At 46.2% G+C, this 21,613-nt stretch overlaps 1 protein-coding gene across 1 annotated transcript; it reads right to left on the reverse strand.

Annotated features, from left to right (window-relative positions):
* Positions 1-5,935: 5,935 nt before the first annotated feature.
* Positions 5,936-21,412, reverse strand: ZNF329 (zinc finger protein 329). The gene is made up of 2 exons (XM_079908849.1): positions 21,363-21,412; positions 5,936-8,627 (listed from the first exon to the last, which is right to left on the reverse strand). The coding sequence occupies exon 2, from the start codon at positions 8,605-8,607 to the stop codon at positions 6,991-6,993; it is 1,617 nt and encodes a 538-aa protein (XP_079764975.1). The 5' UTR covers positions 8,608-8,627; positions 21,363-21,412; the 3' UTR covers positions 5,936-6,990.
* Between the last annotated feature and the right edge of the window lie 201 nt (positions 21,413-21,613).

Genomic DNA, 21,613 nt, shown 5'->3' on the forward strand with positions numbered 1-21,613 from the left:
TAAGGGGGTCCGTGCCACTCAGGCAAAGGTGTCCCCCCCCCCCACTCCCGGGCACCCGCGCCCACCCCGCTCCCGCCCAGCCCGGAGGTGGCCGCCGCGCAGCTGCCAGTCGCCTTGGACGCCCTGACGCTCCCCACAGCCAGACCTAGGGCTCTCTCCCCGCCCGGGGGTTGAAAACCGAGGCCCAAGAACCACCTGAAGGGAACTCAGTGCAGGACACCGGACCGTCGACTTCCTCTTCCCTGTCAGCGCGCCACCTGGCTGTGCGCATGCGCAGGTTCCGAGCTGCGGCGGGCGGGGTTCTTTCCCAACTCTGTAGGGGGTCGTGGTGACTCACTGCTCACATTGTCTGTGCTTACCTGGACTATGTGTCTTTGATGAACTTTATGTACAACATCAGTGTATCATTTTGATGTACGTTCCTTTGTCCCGAAAATGTGTATGAATGTATCTTTGACCTCCAGCAGGTGGTACAGTTCTCAGAGCTTTTTGAGAGTCTCCTGGGTTATAATCCTCAGTTTGGCTCAAATAAAATCCTCTTCTTTCTCTTCTTAGTTTGATTGTTTATTGAATTTTCATGGACAGGTTAAACAGAGTTGCCATGTAACCCAGCTATTCCACTCCAAGGCATCTACTCAAGAGTACTGAAAGCATATATTCACAAAAAAAAAACTTGTACATGAACAATTATAGTAGCCTTATGCATAAGAGCCCCAAAGCGGAAACAACCCAAAGGTCCATCAACTGACAAACAAAATGTAGTATAGCCATATGATGAAATATTATTCAGCCATAAAAAGGAATGAAGTACTGACACTTGCTACAACACGGATGAACCCTGACAACATTACGCTGAGTGAAGTCACAGCACCTGTCGTATGATACCATTTATATGAAATGTCCAGCGTAGTGAAATCTGTAGAGACAGGAAGTATATTAGTTGTTGCCAGGGGCTGGAGGAAGGAGGGAATGGGCAGTGACTGCTAATTGGAGGGGGAGGGGTAATGAAATGTACTGGAATTAAAGAATGGTGATCACTGCATGACCTCATGAAAATACTAAAATCCATTGATTTGTACACCTACAAATTTTTTCTACTTAAAAATTGTTTAATCTAATTTACCAGAAAGGATTCAGTTGAATTCCTTTGGTCACTCTAAGCCTAGACATCCTAGACTTATGTATTTGCTATTTTCTTCTGGGTTAAACACACTCTCAACCTATTCATCTCTTAGGGTCTTAAGTGCTGCCCTTGTAAATGTGGTTTTTTTTAATTTGGCAAAGGCAGCCTTGAACCCTATACCCGCCTCATCTCCAGTGAAGCCATTTCCCCAACTGCTGTCCACGAAGGGATTTCACCTATGGCCTTTTGCCCCTCCCACGGTGGAGGGGGTCTCTTCTCCCTAAATCCCATTCTCTCTTGATCCATAACATCATCCACCCTTAGCTCCCCTCCTCCCTTCTTGGCCATTTCATCTTCATCTGGCTGCCTCCTTTCCGTTTTTCCCATGGTTGCTTGCTTCCTGGGTCTCCTCCCCGAGTGTTCCCCTAACATGGTCTGAGGTCTACAAGGCTCTACCTACCTTATCCTGCCCACTCCCCTCACCCCTTTCTCCCTCATGCCTCTAATTCCCCTCCCACATCAGCACATACCACTCCCTGCAGGGGCAGTCTTCCTTCTCTACCCCTTGGTTAATCACTCCTCACAGCTCTCTGCTGTTATTTTGTTTCTTTTTCCTATTCAAGTTCACGTCGATGCTTTTGTGATAGTTTGATAAATGCCCATCTTGCTTTCTAACTAGCCAGTTCCACAAGGCTGGACACACTGTCTGTCGTGCTCCTAGTTAGACTCTACAGGGACCAACGTGCCGACATACATCAGAGATGCTCATCAAGTGTTTGTGGATTGAATTAACTGGAAGATGTTTTCCAAAACATGAATCATGATTGCTGGTGACAGCTGAGGCTCTGGATGTGATTTCTTATTTTCATATTTTTCTGGACATTCCAAGTCTTGGCTTTCAGTGAGCAAGGATTACTTTAGAATCAGAAAACAACAAAGACATGCACCCAAGGTGTGGCTGCCCACTGTTCACTTGTGCTGGTGTACCTCCATCTAGCTCTTTTAGTTCAACAAACATTTATTGAGTACTTGTTGTAGTATTCCAGCAGCCAGGGATAAAGCAGAAAACAGAACAAGGTGTTTACAGTCCAGCAGGGAAAGTAAACAAGCACAATGTATCAGTCGCATGGGTTGATGCCTTGGAGAGACATAAAGCAGGGAAAGAGGACAGAGTGTGACTGTTGGGCAGAGGCAGTTGCAGTTTTAAATAAGAGAATTCGGGGAAGGCCTCACTGAGTAGGTGCTGTGTGACTGACAAATTGCAGGAGGTGAGGACCTGAGCCAGAAGGTGTTGGGGGAAGAGGATCCCCATGCAGAGAACAAGGATTGCAGAGGCCCTGACATGAGAACATGCCTGGTGTGTATGAGGAAGAGCAGGGAGGCCACTGAAACTTGAACAGAGTGACCAAAGGGGAGATGGGAGAAGAGGGAACAGGGAGGTGACGGGGCTATCAATTAAAACATTATGGGGCTTCCCTGGTGATGCAGTGGTTAAGAATCCGCCTGCCAATGCAGGGTACACGGGTTCCAGCCCTGGTCCGGGAAGATCCCACATGCCAAGGAGCAACTAAGCCCGTGCACCACAACTACTGAGCCTGCGCTCTAGAGCCCACGAGCCACAGCTACTGAAGCCCGCAAGCCACAACTATTGAAGCCTGTGCGCCTAGAGCCCGTGCTCTGCAACAAGAGAAGCCACTGCAGTGAGAAGCCCGTGCACCACAACGAAGAGTAGCCCCTGCTTGCCGCAACTAGAGAAAGATCGTGCACAGTAATGAAGACCCAACGCAGCCAAAAATAAAATATAAATTAATTTATAAAAAATAAATTAATTAAAAAATTAAAATTTCAAAGGCTGGCCAGGCTGCAAAGCATCACAAAGTCTCATTTGTTGCTGGTGGGAAAGCAATATGGCACAACCGCTTTGGACAGGAGCTTTGCAGTTTCTTACAAAGCTCAACATAGACTTACTGTAATGACCCACAATCGCACTCCTAGGTATTTAACCAAGAGGAATGAAAACCTACGTACTGAATGTTTGTGGTCCCCCACCCCATCCCATTCATGTTGAGCTCCTAATCTCTAATATGCTGGTATGTGAAGCTGGGGTCTTTGGGAGGTGATTAGGTCTGAGGATGCAGTCCTCATGAATGGAATCAGTGCCCTCATAAACAAGACCCCAGAGAACTCTCCTGCCCCTTCCACCATGTGAGGACACTGCGAGAAGATGGCCATCTATGAACCAAGAGCACATCTGGAACTTCTACACATTCTTAGGAGATGGACTTCTATTAGAATGCTGAAAGGTTCCTTCCCCTCAGCCAGTGAAGGGGGCGGAAGCTGGGAGTACAGGTACGGGGCATCTCATCCTTAACTTTTCTGAGATCTCTTTTCACTAATGGCTGTTCATTAATAGGACTTAATTTTTCAAGACTAGTTCTGGAATTTCCCAAAGGGCACTTGGTTGAGCAGGCCATGCTTTCTCTCAAAGCAGCAAACAGACACCACCAGAGGGTTTTTTTGGTTTGTTTCTTGGCCTCGTGGTAAGGCCTGTGAGATCTTAGTTCCCCAACCAGGGATTGAACCCGGGCCCCCAGCAGTGGAAGCACAGAGTCCTAACCACTGGACTGCCAGGGAATTCCTTTTTTTTTTTCAAGCTGAGTTTTTAAACTTGCTGGGCAAGGGAATGCACACCGAATACTTCTCCAGGTAGGAGCAGGGAAGGTTAAAGTTCTAAAAGAACTAGAAAGGGCAATGTATTCATTTCCTATGGCTGCTGTAACAAACTGCCACAAACTTTGTGGCTTAAAACTACACAAATGGACTTCCCTGGTGGCGCAGTGGTTAAGAATCTGCCTGCCAATGCAGGGGACACAGGTTCGAGCCCTGCTCTGGGAAGATCCCACATGCTGCGGAGCAACTAAGCCCAGGTGCCACAACTACTGAGCCTGTGCTCTAGAGCCCGTGAGCTGCAACTACTGAGCCCATGTACCACAACTACTGAAGCCTGCGTGCCTAGAGCCTGTGCAATGAGAAGCCCGCGCACCGCAACAAAGAGTAGCCCCCGCTCACTGCAACTAGAGAAAGCCTGCGTGCAGCAAGGAAGACCCAATGTAGCCAAAAATAAATAAATAAATTTATATATATTTTAAAAACCACTACACAAATGTATTCCAGAGCCAGAAATCTGAAATGAGTCATATGAGGCTAAAATCAAGGTGTCAGCAGGGCTGGTTCCTTCCGGAGGCTCCAGGGGGGATACCAGTGTCCCTGCCTTTTCCAGCTTCTAGAAGCTGCTTCCATCATCATATCCCATTCTGACTCTGATCCTCCTGCTTCCCTCTTGTAAGAACCCCTGTGATGACACTGGGCCCACCCAGATAACCCAGGATAATCTCCCCGTCTCAGATCTTTGACTTAATTACTCCTTCCAAGTCCCTTGGCCATATAAACCATCAGAGGTTCCAGTGATTAGGATGTAGACCTATGTGGGAGGCCATTATTCAGCCTATCAATGAGGGTTCCTGACTGCTGTGTTTTATTTTTATTTTTTTGTCTGCGCCACGCAGCATGTGGGATCTTAGTTCCCCAACCAGGGATCAAACCCTCCTGACTGCTATGTTAATCAAGTATTGCAACCCAGCCTGTGGGAAAACAGAAGAGGGCCTGGGTCTGGACAGGAATGGTTAAAACTAGCCGTACTGGCCACCAATCAGTCAAGGCTTGTAAGAGGCTATGCCCTGGGGCTTCCCTGGTGGTGCAGTGGTTAAGAATCCACTTGCCAATGCAGGGAACACGGGTTCGAGCCCTGGCCTGGGAAGATCCCACATGCTGCGGAGCAACCAAGCCCATGTGCCACAACTACTGAAGCCCACACGCTCTACAGCCCGTGCTTCGCAACAAGAGAAGCCACCGCAATGAGAAGCCTGAGCACCACAACGAAGAGTAGCCCCTGCTCGCCGCAACTAGAGAAAGTCCACGCACAGCAACGAAGACCCAACGCAGCCAAAAATAAATTAATTAATTTAAAAAAAAAAAAAAGAGGCTATGCCCTGGGTCTCTCTCAGATTCAGCTGTTAGCCCCGGTGTAGAGAAGCCCAACATCCAATTGCAGCATCTCCAAAGCAAGAGCTGCACCAAGGAGAGTTTTCCTCTTGCATTGCCCTGCGGGGGGTGGGGTTGGGGTTGGTGTTCCTAATTTGTATGAAGGTGAGGTGTAGACTATCAGCGGCCCTGCTGCAGTCTCAGCCAGGAGGAGGCTGAAAGAGTGCAAGGAGGACCAGAAGAAAGAGGGAAAGGGCAGGAATGAGTTTTCTTTAATGCTTGTGCTAGTTTTCTATTGTTGCCATAACAAAGTACCACAAACATAGCTTAAAACAACGCAGATTTATTATCTCATAGCCTTCATTAGCTCAGTGACCTTCCCTCTGACTCTGCCTCCATAGGAACAAGTCAAACTTCCAAGGGGAGCCACCCCGGGGCTCCGAGGCTATGCCAACCAGTGTGAGCAGCTCTCAGCCAGCCAGCCCTGCAGGGCCTCAGGAGGGATGCTCCCAGGTCCTCCCAGACCTCTCTGTAGCCTCCTACTCCCCATTCCCAGAGACCCACCCTCTTCTTCACAATAACACCCTCTCATTATCCAAGTCCCAAAGAAAGAAGTTATTCTTAGGCCCTGAGCTGTGGGATGCTGATTCAGAGATGTTTCTGCCGAGATGCCCCCATCCATGCTTACAACTGCCCTGCGACCCTGACTTAGCCACTTCTGGTTTTAAAAAGGTCCAAAGAAAACCCAAACTCACCTCTTTTTATCTCCACCTTTTTATTCCTCATCAAATGATTATAACAATGTATGATTTGTGATAGAGGAAAAATCATACACAAGTAACAGTCACTTAGGAGACCCCATGTTTATTTCTCTATGATCAACTCCCAACCTACATCCGTATGTGTGCACACTTTACATGGCAAATTTTCTATTTTATGCTTTTGGTTGCCGGCCATATTATAAGCGTTTTCAATATGGCAACAAAACCTTTATCATCATGGTTTGGCATGGTTGCATGGAACAAATCACAAGTGTCCCAAATGAACAATGAGGGGTGACAATGTAAACATAACAACTCAGTGTTTCTCTGTTTGTCTCAACAACTAGAGCAACGCATCATATTTCTCAGCAGCAGCCCTTTCCTTCTTAGGAGAACCTGCTTTGGTCTCCATATTAAGAGGAATAACATCACTGTTCATTCACAAGCGACTTCCTCACCCAGGTGCCCCTGCTGAAACGAGTCCTCAGCACCTGGCAGGAATGTAACGCGGAAATACATTCAAATGTCAATCCGCTGTAATTCTGTGGTTGCTGTGAGTTGGAGCACTGTGTGGGGTTTCTCACCAGCATGCCTTTGCTGACACAGCTAAGACAGCAAGGGCTCCTGCCGACAGCTTCCCTCGCTGGATTCCAGTAAGAGTTTGCTTACGAACAGTAAGGCAGACACTCCCTCTTAAAGGATTCCTCTTCCCGATTACACAGGCTTTTTCCAGTTTAAGGACTCGGATGTACGGGTAGGTGAGTTCTCCAGGGAAGTATCTACCTGACTTTCTCAGGTTTTATTCCAGTGTATGCACTATCATGTTTGGTACAGGCTGAATCATCCCTGAAGCCTTTGCCACATTTACTACCATCCTGTATCCTCTGCAAGAGTTCCCTAATGTATAGACTTAACAGGATGGCTGAGGAATGTCTCACATCCACCAGTCCGCTGGACAGCTCAGAGCAGTCTTTTCCACTCACAGGGAGGAGCCACCCCTGAAGACACTTCTCTCTCACATAGGTTTTTGAGAGCCAGTCGGAAGATGAGTGTGGCCCACGTTCATTAAATATCCATGGGTTGTTCTCCAGGGTGTGATCTTTGGTGTCGGATGAGGGAAGAGCTCCTTCTGAATGTTTTCCCACACTGAGGACAATGACTGGGACCCTCCCTGCTGTGGAGCCTCTGATGTACTGCCAGGTGAGAGTTCTGCTTGAAGGACTTTCCACAATCTGGACACTGGTACGGGGTCTCCTTAGTGTGAATTCTCTGGTGTTTGGTCAGACAGGAGCTGTCCCTGAAAGCTTTACCACACTGATTACACTCATAGGGCTTCTCGCCAGTATGAGTCCTCTGGTGACGTATGAGGCCGGCGATGTTCCTGAAAAGTTTCTGACACTGATCACAGCCATAGGGCTTCTCACCAGTATGAATCCTCTGGTGCCTGATGAGGTAAGCACTCTCAATGAAAGTTTTCCCACATTCTTTACACTCATAGGGTTTCTCCCCAGAATGGATTTTCTGATGCACAATGAGGTGAGAGTTACGGTTGAAGGATTTCCCGCATTCCACACATTCAAAGGGCTTCTCTCCAGTGTGAGTCCTCTCGTGCTGGGTGAGGTACGAGCCATCTCGGAAGGCCTTTCCACATTTGCCACATTCATAAGGCTTCTCCCCAGTGTGGATTCTGAGATGCACAGTGAGGTGGGAGATGTCGGTGAAAGGCTTCCCACACTCATTACATCTATATGGTTTTTCCCCTGTATGAGTTCTTTGATGCAGAATGAGGGACGAATTTCGGTTGAAGGTTTTCCCACATTCTAGACATTCATAAGGTTTCTCCCCAGTGTGAATTCTCTGGTGTTGCGTCAGAGCTGACCCATCACTGAAGGCTTTCCCGCATTTACTGCATTTATAGGGCTTCTCTCCTGTATGGATTCTTTGATGCACAATTAGGTTATAGTTCTTGGAGAAGGATTTTCCACACTCATTACAGGTATAAGGTTTCTCTCCAGTGTGAGTTCGGTGATGCAAAACAAGAGAAGAGTTCCGTTTGAAGCACTTGCCACATTCAGTACATGTGTACAGTTTTTCTCCAGGGCTGTTCCTCCTGTTTTCATTAAGAGATGAACTCAGGGTAAAGATGTCCCCAAAGTCCTTACCTTCATACAGTTTCTTCCCTCTTTTCATTATTTTTTGTTCAACAAGAGGGGTAAAATGGTTGAAAGACTTAACACTTTCAGGGTATTTATAGGGTTTCTCTCTAGTTTGAGTTCTTCCAAATTGAATAACTTCTATGGAATGGTTGAAGGCTTTCCCACAGGTGTCACTGTCACCCGTTCTCTTAGCTACGTAACTTTTCTGACAATTGTGTAAAGCTGGGTCACAATCCAGGCTTTTAACACCTGAGCCACGTACATGGAAACCGTTTCTTGTGGAAACTCTCTGACGTCGTGGAAGGTCTGGGCTCACGCTCAAATGCTCCCCAAATCCGGGATATTCACGAATTGCTTCCTGAGCTCCTGGTTCCTCCTGAGTTAAAGCTGATTGCCTCAAATGTCCCCCCTGGTTCTCACAGTCCCAACTGTTACCTAGAATGGAGAAATGAGGACCCTCTCGTGTAAATCCTTCCACCTCCATGTCACAGGACAGTTCTTCCTCAGGAATGTTCTCAGCTGTCATTTTCAATCTTCTGTCCCAGGCTGGAAAGCAAAGAATGAAAAAGACAGACTTAAGTACATGAAGTCGTGTGTGGAAGAGGAATGAAAGATGGTGACAGGCCAAGTGTGTAAGTGTGTCTTTTTACTTGTTTTCTTTTTGAAATTCAGATCTATATGAGGGAGAGATACTGTGAGAGTCGAGGGATGGAGCCAAGAACAGGCTCAAGAAGAGCCACATGGCATTTCCACCCTCCTAGAGAACAAGCAGGGGGAATGGCGTTGGGGGTAAATATCACCAAAAGGATTAGCCTGAGACATGGGAGATCAGAGGCCAGGTGTCACTCTGATGACACAGTAACACATCTCGGCCACTGTGATCTTGTCCCCATCACGCACTTCCCCTACCAATAACCAGTACACACTCCAGATCCTCCACTTCACAATGGGCTTACAATAGCATTGAATGAGCAGTTTTCACTCCACCTTTGTGGTCAGAGTTCTGCCTTCGTGGATGGGACACAACACAGGCCTGGTGACCTGACACTTCTGAAATTCCTAGATCTGTCAATGACCTTCCTGCAGGGTTATTATGAGAATTACATCATGTGTGCTGGCTCTGAGCTGGGGAACAGACAGTACTGTAAGTGTGCCAGTGTCTTCACTGTTATGGATCTTTCTCTAACCATGCTCCCACTCCTTTGACTTGAAGATATCAAGAAAACTGGCTCTCGGGCTTCCCTGGTGGCACAGTAGTTAAGAATCTGCCTGCCAATGAAGGGGACACGGGTTTGAGCCCTGGTCCGGGAATATCCCACATGCCACAGAGCAACTAAGCCCATGTGCCACAACTACTGAGCCTGCGCTCTAGAGCCCACGAGGCACAACTACTGAGCCTGCATGCCACAACTACTGAAGCCCATGCACCTGTAGCCCGTGCTCTGCAACAAGAGAAGCCACCGCAGTGAGAAGCCCGTGCACCACAATGAAGAGTAGCCCCTGCTCACTGCAACTAGAGAAAGCCCGCGTGCAGCAACAAAGACCCAGCACAGCCAAAAATAAAACAAATTAATTTTTTAAAATTTCCAAACAACAAAAAATAGAGTAAGAGTCAAAATACAAGTGGCAGGTGGAGAGACGATACTATAAAGTATAAAAGAGACAAAGGAATAGTGCCAGATATCTATAAAAAAATTCTTCCAGAATAGCACATAAAAGGGAAAAAACTGGATAAATGGTACAAGGAGGAACTTGATGGAGAGAAAATAGAAATGTCCTGAATACATGAATTCTTGCTCATTCGCACCTAAAGGCATTTACAAACTGTAACTTTAAGAATACAAAATATGCACATTTCAGATGAGTAAAAGTAAAACAAGGCATGATAATATAATGCTTGAGCAGGCCATGCAAGAAGAGAGTTGGTGGGCATGTAAAGAGGTCAGTCCACTTGGCGGTGTAACTTGGTAGTGGCCATCGAAACATAAAACGGCACATTCTGCCACCTTGCAATACCACCTGGTGGTGTCTTAGATTCAGAAAGCCTGAGTCCCAAGCATAACTGGACATCAAGCTATACCTAAGGAGATGGTCTTAAAGGCCACCAGGAAAAAGACAACCAGTGAAAGAGTGAGCAGTACTGTGATTAACTTGGTAACAAAAATAGAAACCTGATAGTAATGGAAGATTACCATCAAAGTGCCGAAGGAAAAAACTGTCAGAGTGAAAGTAAGGGACTTCCCTGGTGGCACAGTGGTTGGGAATCTGCCTGCCAATGCAGGGGACATGGGTTTGAGCCCTGGTGTGGGAAGATCCCACATGCCACAGAGCAACTAAGCCCATTGCTGTTCCACAGTAGTGTTGTGGCATTGCTGCGCCACCACTACTAAGCCTGCACTCTAGAGCCCACAAGCCACAACTACTGAGCCCTAATGCCACAACTACTGAAGCCCATGCCCCTAGAGCCCGTGCTCTGCAACAAGAGAAGCCACCGCTTCTCACTGCCCGTGCACCACAACAAAGAGTAGCCCCTGCTCACCACAACTAGAGAAAGCCCACATGCAGCAATGAAGGCCCAACGCAGCCAAAATTAAATAAATAAATAAAAATTTTTAAAAAAGAGTGAAAGATAAAGGCAACTTCAGAAAAGCAAAAGCAGGGTTTATCTCCAAGGACACTTGCCAAAAGAGTTAGAAAAAAACTGTTCTTCAGGGAAAAAAAAAAACCCAGAAGGAAGGAATGGAGAGAACATGTATTTAAATAATATCCAGCACTGACCGCATAAAATGAAGCAGTAACAATGACTCAGGGGTTAACAATGGGATGGACTAAAATACTGAATGGAGTGGCCTGTGAGTTGAAAACAGGGTAGGAAAATTAAGTGTCCTGACATTCTTATATTGTTCATGATTCATGTTAGACCTGGTCAAGTCAGGAATAAAAGAATAAATGTCATGTAAAACTTCCAAGCCCACAGAGCAGTGGTTCTCAACCAGAGACGGTTTTACCCTCAAAAGACACTTGGCAACATCTGGGAACATTTTTGGCTGTCATAACTTGGGGTCAGATGCTACTGTAATCTAGGGATGCTGTGAAATACCTTTAAAACACAAGACAGCCTCTCACACATATAATGACCAGCCTCAAAACTCAAAAGTAAATAGTGCTGAAGTGGAAAAACCCTGTTACAGGAGAAAAGAATAATAAAGAAAAGGAAAAAAAACAGATCAATCCAGAAGAAGGTGCTAAGGGGGAAAGCTCAAAAAGGACAAGTTAAGATAGAAAGCATAAAATAGGACATCACAATAACAATAAATGTAAGTGGCTTTGATGGGCAAGATAAACACTGTGTCAGACTGCATTTAAAAATGTGTTTGTAACAGACACCAAAAGCAAAAGGACACAGAAGACAAAAGCAAAAGTTCGGAACAGACAAATGCTAACCAAACAAAGATTGAATGGTGTTTTGCTAACAAACAATAAACTTCAAGGATGATAAAAGGGCAATATAACAATGGCAAAGATGTCTACATTAACAGCATGCCTCCAAACACAGAGCAAAGTCAGCAAATCCAGCCATACTGGGAGGGTTTATGAACCTCTTTCAGAAATGGAAATGCAGAAAGACTGAACAGAGACAAGCATAAGAGAATGTAATTAGCCAGCCTGGTCACACAGCTGACTGAAGACCCACTACCAACAATTAGAGCCAAAGGCTTTCCAAGCACAAGTGGAACATTTGCTAACATTGCTCATAAACCAGGCCAAAGAATAAGTTCAACAAAGACCAGACCACAGTCTCTTGACTACAAATGTGTTCAAGTTAAAAACCAGTAACAGAAAGAACGCCAAATACAAAAAATAATAGTAAGTTTAAAAAAAAAACCCTATTTATTTGGAAAAATGAAAACCTGTTTCTCAGTAACTCACAGAGAAATGTTGATGCAAATTAGAAAGCATCTACTTAGAAAACACGGAGAACTGAACAACTGATGATGATGGCACATCTCAAAACATGTAGCAAAGGAGGGTGCAGCTAAACAAGTTGCTAGGCGAAAAATGTTGGTCTTTAATGCATGGGGCTTTTTTTTTGGTTTGGTTTTTTTTGTTATTGTTTTTTGTTTTTGTTTTGTTTTGTTTTTGTTTTTGTTTTTTGTGGCCATGCTATGCAGCTTGCGGGACCTTAGTTCCCCAACCACGGATTGAACCTGTGCCCTCAGCAGTGAAAGCGAAGAGTCCTAACCACTGGACTGCCAGGGAAGTCCCTAATCTTGTATTTTAAAGAGAAGACTGAAAGTTAGTGAGATCACTGTTCGACTTAAGAAGTAAGGGAAAGAGCCACAGAGAAAACCAACAGGAGGTGAAAGGAAGGTGATAATAAAGGTAAGATCAAAAATTACAGAAACCAAAAACAAGGAAACAGCCAAGAACATGAAGAAAACCAAAAGTCTGTTATTTGAAAAGACTAATGAAATTACCTTCGGCAAGAGTAATCATAAAATAAAGAACAAGAAGGCATACATAGGTGATATTCGTCATAAAAAGGGGATTTAATTAAGAAACAGAAGAAAGTTATCAAAATGGCAACATTAGATTTATCCTACAAAAGAAGGCCTATGAAACATTAGAACATCTACTGATACGATTCCCGACATTTTCAGATTAAAGTAGAAGACAGCCCCCTACATCCTATCTCAATAAATTCAGAAAGTAATTTGAACAAATCTCACCCAGACTCTTGATCAAAATGCTCTCAGATTAAAGTAGTAGACGCCTTTACCCTACGTCAATAAATTGATAAGGTATTTTAAGGAAAGCTCCAACTCATGATGAAAATTCTTATCAACTATGAAGACAGGGAATTAAGGTAAACATCACACGTGAGGAAACATGAGAATTGTTCAGTCTGAAGCCAAGGCCAAGACCCCAGAGGCCTGCTACGTCCACAGCATTCAACAGTGATGTGGAGGGCCAGCTGGCCAGGAGGACCATATCCCCAGCTGTCACTCCTGGCTGCTCCTGCTTTTCAGACCTCCTGAGGCTGCCTTATTACCATGCTGCATGTTTCCTCTTCTGAGCCTTCTGAGTAGACTGGGGCCTGGGTGGCCTACAGCTGTCCTGTGGAAACAAGAGATGGACAGCACCTCCCTACAAGTCTGTAAGGGGAGGATGTATGTGTGCACTTAAAAGAAATGAGGTAAGTCAGACATATATAGGATGATACCACTTAGTTCAAATTTTTAGACACACAAAGTATTCTCGAAGTAAAAATATTAAAATGCCCTGGCAACACATCTACCAAAGCTGTGATCATGACTGTCTTGGGAGTGTGGAAGGGAACAGCCCTAGAGAAGCAAAGGGAATGTCCATTTCATCTATAATAGATACTTCCTTTATTGAAATAAGACTTACATACCACTAGGAAAGTGAAAAGACAACCTACCAAACAGGAGAAAATACTTACAAAGCACGTATCTGATAAAGGACTTGCAGAAGATATAAAAAACTCTTATAGCCCAATAATTACAGGACAACCAAATTTTAAAAATAGGCAAAGGATCTGAATAAACATTTCTCCAAAGAAGACATACACATGGCCAATAAGCACATGAAAAGATGATCAACATCATTAGTTACTAGGGAAATGCTAATCAAAACCCAGGCTTAGGGGCTTCCCTGGTGGCGCAGGGGTTGAGAGTCCGCCTGCCGATGCAGGGGACGTGGGTTCGTGCCCCGGTCCGGGAAGATCCCACATGCCGCGGAACGGCTAGGCCTGTGAGCCATGGCCGCTGAGCCTGCGCGTCCGGAGCCTGTGCTCCGCAACGGGAGAGGCCACAACAGTGAGAGGCCCGCGTACCGCAAAAAAAAAAAAAAAAAAAAAAACCCAGGCTTTCACTGCCATGGGCCTAGGTTCAATCCGTGGTCGGGGTCAAGCCACACAGCACGGCAAAAAAAAAAAAAAGACAATAACAAGTGTTGTGAGCATGTGGAGAAACTGAAACCCTCACACACTGTTGGGGGGAATGTAAAATGGTACAGCTGGGACCTCCCTGGTGGCGCAGTGGTTAAGAATTCACCTGCCAATGCAGGAGACACAGGTTTGATCCCTGGTCCGGAAAGATCCCACATGCCATGGAGCACCCAAGCCCATGTGCCACAACTACTGAAGCCCGCGCACCCAGAGCCCGTGCTCTAGCCCCTGCGCGCCACAACTAGAGAAAACCCGCGAGCAGCAACAAAGATCCAACACAGCCAAAAAATAAATAAATAAATAAAATGGTGCAGCTGCTTTGGAAAACAGTCTGACAATTTCTCAAAAAGTTAAACAGAGTTATCATATGACCCTGCAATTCCACTCCTAGGTATCTACTCAAGAAAAATGTAAACATATGTCTACACATAAACTTCTCCATGAATTATGAGTACACAACAGCACTATTCATGATAAACAAAAGCGGAAACAACCCAAATAAATGTCTACCAACCGATGAGTGGATAAACAAAATGTTGAAATACACACAATGGAATATTCTTCAGGCTTAAGAAGGAGTGAAATACTGATAAATGCTTCAATAACACAGATGAATCCTGAAAACATTATACGCAGTAAAAGAACTCAGACACACACACACAAAAAAAAAAAAAAGAACTCAGACACAAAAGACTCCATAGTGTTCATATGATCACATTTAAGTGAAACATCCGGAAAAGGCAATTCCATACACACTGAGAGTCAATTAGTGGCTGCCAGGAGCTGGGAGAAGGCAGTATGGGGAGTGACTCCTAATTGGTATGGGGTTTCTTCTTGGATTGATGAAAACGTTTTGGAAATATATAGTGGTGATGGCTGCACAACTTCGTGCATATACTAAAAACCACCGAGTTGTGCATTTTGAATGAATGAATCATATGATATATGAATTGTATTTCAATAAAGCTGTGATAAGTAAATTTACACCTATAAGGGGACAAGTTTCACCTAGCCTGACCTGCAGCGCTTGACCTTGGCAGTATTCCCCTGGGGGCATCCAGAAATCTGTGGAGGTGTCAAGTTGTCACAAAGACGGAAGCAGGGGGAACTACTAGCATCTGATGGGCCTGGACCAGGGATGCATACTTGCTAATACACTTGGGACTGCTCCACGTGATGTTTGACCAACCTGTGGACCAAAATCCCTGCAGGTATTAACCTGGGGTACTGAACTACGGAATAATACTACGTGTGTTACAAGACATCAGGGAAAAGGTGCCTTCATTTAGGGGAAAGAAGTTGAATGGAAGTCCAGATACAGCCCTGAATTTATGAACTCATTCCCTATTTTGCATCTCTCTCCTTGACCAAAACTGGCCATTCCAACTCTACACTCAATCAGTGAGGGCCTGAGTGCCATAGCGGTTACTGCAAAAAGAACAATCACAAGCATACAGGAGGACATTAGGACAGACTTCAGGGAAATAGTATTAAATTAGGGTATTTAATGCAGGAACTACACTGAATTTCATTAATTAAGGTTGTTTTAAAAATCTCGTATTATTGCCCTCATACACATCCGTGTAGCTATTTTTGGCACTACAATGATACCAAAACTATGTTGTAAAAAATTCACCTTGATGCTGTTCACAAATTTGGGGGGGGAAGTCTCTATTCCTCCCCCACCCCACTCATCCTCTGACCTCAGATATTCACAATACCACTTCTCTGGAGCCCCAGTATGACTCATTTTCCCCAGCCTGTCCTTCTCTTCCCCATGGCCACCAAAGAAGGTGGTCTTTAAGGCTTTCTATACACTGAATGTTGCCCCAGCACATGCTGAGACTTCAGGTCTGTTTGGAGAACTGTTTTCTGTGATAAATTGTCCTGATGTTGTTCCAGGTCATAGCAGAGGGGGTGACTGACCCTTCACCTGTCACCCCAGATCATCCAGACAGCCTGGGTTGCCTTAACTGCGTAAGTGCTTAGAACCTGGTTCCACCAAGGTACTTTCTTCCATTCCTATTTAATACACCTGGTCTGGATCCACCCACAACACTCACTGTTCCAGCAGCATCCAGCCATACCTCACCTCATTCAACTGCACTGAAGACAATGAATTCTGACTGTCCCATTTCTCTTAATCCAAACCTACAACCTCCAGCAGCAGACTGCTTCTTATGTTTTCCATTTTCCATTTCCATTTAAATGTTTCCAAACATTTAAATATAGAAATAATTTTTTAACACAAATGCCTTTCCTTTTATTGATTCTTTACATTTAATTTTTAAAGTTATATGAATATTTAATATTATCTATAAAATTCTTTTCAGGACAGTAAAAGGCATATTGCTACTATTGATCATAAAGACTGAGCATTGGGCTTCCCTGTTGGCACAGTGGTTAAGAATCTGCCTGCCAATGCAGGGGACAGAGGTTCCAGCCCTGGTCCGGGAAGATCCTACATGCTGCGGAGCAACTAAGCTCGCGAGCCACAACTACTGAGCCTGCACTATAGAGCCCGCGAGCCACAACTACTGAAACCCGCGCGCCTAGAGCCTGTGCTCCGTAACAAGAGAAACCACCGCAGTGAGAAGCCCATGCACCGCAACGAAGAGTAGCCCCTGCTCACCACAACTAGAGAAGGCCCGTGCACAGCAACAAAGACCCAACACAGACAAAAATAAATAAAATAAAATAAATAAATTTTTAAAAAAAGTAGAACTCCTCCTGTGGAAAGAGCAGAGACAGAATGGCTTCAGACAATCCACCTTTAAAAAAAGAAGAAAGACTGAGCATTACACAAAAAATAACTCAAAATGCATCACAAGCTTAAATATACAAGCTAAAGCTATAAAACTCTTAAATGAAAAACATAGGCATAATTCTTCAGAAACCTGAATACAACACCAAAAGCACAAGTGACACAGTAGATAAACTGGACTAATCAAAATTAAAACCTTCTGTGCTTCAAAGAATGTTACTAAGAAAGTAAAATGACAATCCACAGGATAGGATAAAATATTTGCAAATCATATATCTGATAAGGCACTGGTATCCAGAATAAATAAACAACCCTTACAGTTCAATAATTAGAAGACCAATAACCCATTTCATAAATGGGCAAAGGATCTGAATAGACAATTCTCCAAAGAAGATATACAAAAGGCCAATAAGCATAATGAAAAGAAGCTCAATATCATTAACCATCAGGGAACTGCAAATCAAAAACACATCGAGATACCATTTCACACCCCCTAGTGTGGCTACAATCAGTTCCACTCCTAGGTCATCCAAGAGAAATGAAGACATATTTCCACAAAAAAAAACCCACAAAACTTGTATGTGAATGTTCACAGAAGCATTATTCGTAATACTCCCAAAATGGAAGCAACTCAAATGGTTATCAACTGATGAATGGATAAACAAATTAATATATTCATACAAGGGAATATTATGCATCTATAAAAATGAACCAAGTACTGATACATTGTAACATGGATGAACCTTGAAAACATTTTTAAGTGAAAGAAACCAAAACAAAGGACTACATATTGTATGGCCATTTATATGAAACGCCTACAATAGGCAAATGCAGAGACAGAAAGTAGATTAGTAATTGCCTGGGGCTAAGAAGGATGGAGGAAATGGGAAGTGAGTGCTAACGGACAGGGGTTTTCTTTGGGGGCATGATGAAAATATTCTAAAACTGATCTGGGTGATGGCTGCACCACTTGGTGAATATACTAAGAAGCACTGAATGGTATACCTTAGAGGGTGAATTATATGGTATATGAATTATACCTCAATACAGCTATTTAAACAATTAAGCAGGTGTTGAATCTGTTGGGAGTCGGAACTACTGGTCTAGACTCCACTTGGCATGTTTCTGATATCTTGGGATTAAAGCTTGCGGAGAGGGCTTCCCTGGTGGTGCAGTGGTTAGGAACATGCCTGCTGACACAGGGGACACGGGTTCCAGCCCTGGCCTGGGAAGATCCCACAAGCTGCAGAGCAACTAAGCCCGTGCGCCACAACTACTGAGCCTGCGCTCTAGAGCCCATGGGCCACAACTACTGAGCCCGTGTGCCACAACTACTGAAGCCCGTGGGCCACAACTACTGAGCCCGTGGGCCACAACTGCTGAGCCCGTGTGCCACACCAAGCCCACAAGCCACAACTACTTAGCCCACGTGCCACAACAACAGAGCCCGTGAGCCACAACTACTGAGGCTGTACTCTAGAGTCCATGGGCCACAACTACTGAGCCCATGTGCCACAACTACTGAGCCTGTGCTCTAGAGCCCACAGGCCACAACTACTGAGCCTGCACTCTAGAGCCCACGAGCCACAACTACTGTGCCCACAAGCCATGACTACTGAGACTGCTCTCTAAAGCCTGCAAGCCACAACTACTGAGCCCGTGGGCCACAACTACTGAGCCCATGCTCTAGAGTCCGCGAGCCACAACTACTGAGCCCACAAGCCAACTACTGAGCCCGTGAGCCAACTACTGAGACTGCTCTCTAAAGCCTGCAAGCCACAACTACTGAGCCTGTGCACCACAACTACTGAGCCTGCACTCTAGAGCCCACAAGCCACAACTACTGAGCCCGTGTGCCACAACCACTGAGCCCACGAGCCACAACTACTGAGCCCGCGCACCTAGAGCCCATACTCCGCAACAAGAGAAGCCACCACAATGAGAAGCCCGTGCACCAAAATGGAGAACAGCCCCCGCTCGCCACAACTAGAGAAAGCTTGCGTGCAGCAACGAAGACCCAATGCAGCCAAAAATAAAAATAAATAAATTGATAAATAAATAAAATAAAGCTTGTGGAGAATTCCATTCCCAGGCACTCACCTTTGAAGGGCTTTATACCCAGTCTCTATGACCCTGCAGAAGGATCCACTTAAGCCCAATGACTGGATGTTTGACATCAATGGTTGCCAGACCTCAGATGACTGACCCCATCTGCATGGTTCTTGCCACCTCTGTGGATCACACATGATAATGTTTACTTCTTCAAATGATACATTCTTTAACAAAAATAAATTGTTTGCCACTAACTTTAGTCCTGTCCAAATAAAGTTACCCACCTCATTACCAATTGTGATTAACAGCCTGACTTCTTTTTTTTTTTTGCGATACGCGGGCCTCTCACTGTTGTGGCCTCTCCCGTTGCGGAGCACAGGCTCCAGACGCGCAGGCTCAGCGGCCATGGCTTATGGGCCTAGCCGCTCCGCGGCATGTGGGATCTTCCCGGACCGGGGCACGAACCCATGTCCCCTGCATCGGCAGGCGGACTCTCAACCATTGCGCCACCAGGGAAGCCCCTGACTTCATTTTTGATGACTGACTGCTGACAGCTTTCAACCCCCCATCCTCACCACCACCTACTGCCCCTTCTCCTTCTGCAAACGAGGCAAACTAACAAGAAAGCCTGAGTGTTTTCTCCTTGGTGTTGGCAGGAAGTTCAAACCATGCAAGCCCCAACCAATGCAAGGCCACCCTCATCTCAACTCCATTAATCACTACAGAAGCCCAGCGAGCTTCCTTTTCCTGCTGTCTCACGATTTTTGTTTATTTGGTTTTTGGCCGCGCCACGTGGCATTCCGGATCTTAGTTCCCCGGCCAGGGATTGAACCCACGCCCCCTGCAGTGGAAGGGAGAAGACTTAACCATTGGGCCACCAGGGGAGTCCCACTCACACTTTTTTGGATCATCATGGGAAGTCTGCCCTGCTCTCCAAGACAGTCTCATTATGTGAGTGATAAACCTTTTGTCTTCTTGTGGGAGGGTGTGTAAGATATAAAAAGATGTGTGTTTGAGGCAGGGAGAAAAGTAGGGTAAAGCTAATGAGGCAAAGTATTAATAACTTGATAATCTGGATGGTTTTACAAGTGTTTATTGAACTATTCCTGCAACATTTCTGTAGGTGTAAAACTTCAAAATAAAAAGTCGAGTGCTAAGGGAGAGAAACAATCAATAGAAGGGAGAAAAGTTGCTTGCTGTGGGTAGAAAAAATAACAAAGTCTTAGTGTTCAAAACATATTTTTACAAGCCCAAGTCGCTAATAAGCAATTTTTTTTAAATTGGCAAAGGATAAGGGATCTTTCTGGGGTGATGGTAATTTTGATAAAGGTTTGGACTGCATTTGCCAAAACTCATCCAGTGATACAATGAGTATCTGTGCATTTCAATGTAAGTCAGTTTTCCCTCAAAAATTTAAAAAGCAATATTGAACTCTAACTGATGTTAAGCGTAGTAAGGTGTTTGAGGGAGGAGTGGAGTGATATCTGCCATTTACTTTGACTGTATCCCAAAAAGATTAGTGGGTGGCTAAAAGGGTGGACAAAGGGAACAAATATAGGGCATACAGCAAGTATAGCAGAGAGTTAATGAGTTGGTATAAGGACGCACAAGTGTCTTAACTTTTCTATATGTAGAAAAACTTTTATCGTAAACTACTGCGGGAAGAGGAGCTAAGGAAACGAACCCACTAAACCAAGGAAGAGGAAAGCGAAGTGGCCACTAACAGCTGGAAAAACGCAGCCCTCATTGAGAAGTGCAGCAAGATCTGATTTTGCAGCTATTAGGTGGGGAAAAAAACAGGTGATTTGACACCTCCCGGTCTGCCGAGTGGTGGGAAACGGCACAGTCTGCGGACGCAACGCGGCCACCTCGGCCCGAGACCCACCGACGCCCACACGGGCCCTCCCACCACCCGGCAGCAGAAGGGCGGCAGACCCGGGGCTCGCCCCAGCGGCCGGGCCAGGACACCCGGCAGGCAGGGGCAAAAAGGCCCCTATGGAAGGACGAGCGCGGAACCGCCGGGAAACGCGGAGGAAATCGCTAGGACGTCCTCACCCTAAGAGGGAGCTTCCACAGCCGCCGAGGTACGTCCACACCCGCAGCGGGGCGTCCACACTCGCCGTGGGGTGTCCTTAACTGCAGGGGACGTCCACACTGCAGAAGGGGGGCGTCCACACCTGCCGGAGGGGGCGTCCTCAACTGCATGGGACGTCCACACTGCAAAAGGGGGGCGTCCACACCCGTCGGGGGACATCCACACCGCAGAAGGGGGGCGTCTACATTGGCCGGGGGCGTCCTCACTCGCTAGGGTCGCCGCGGCTCGGGCGGACCCCCGGCCCTGCGAGTCGGACGCGCCCACTGACCCCGGGAAACCCGCCGGCAGACGCTCCGCTCCTGCGTCACCAAGACCCAGCGGACACCGCCCCCCGCGACACACACACCGCCCTCGGGGGAAATCGGGGAACCGAAAGGGCGAGGGGCGCAGCGGACTCACCGGAGACCGGCCGGCGGCACCTGCGGCAGCGGCGGGAGCTGCCGCGGCCATGTTCGGTACAAATGCGCGTGCGCGCGCCAGGACCCGGATGTGCGCGTCCCAGGAGACTCCGCGGCCACCGCTGGACCCTTGCGGTGTAGAGACCCGAGTGCCTGCCTTTCGCTTCTGCTCGGCACCGCGCCGGATCCAGTCCCCTCGCCCTGGGCGGGGGTCGGCCGCAAGGTTCCGGGCTGTCACCGCCCGCCCTGCGC

The sequence above is a fragment of the Stenella coeruleoalba genome, assembly GCF_951394435.1.
Source record: "Stenella coeruleoalba genome assembly, chromosome: 20".
NCBI lineage: Eukaryota > Metazoa > Chordata > Mammalia > Artiodactyla > Delphinidae > Stenella > Stenella coeruleoalba.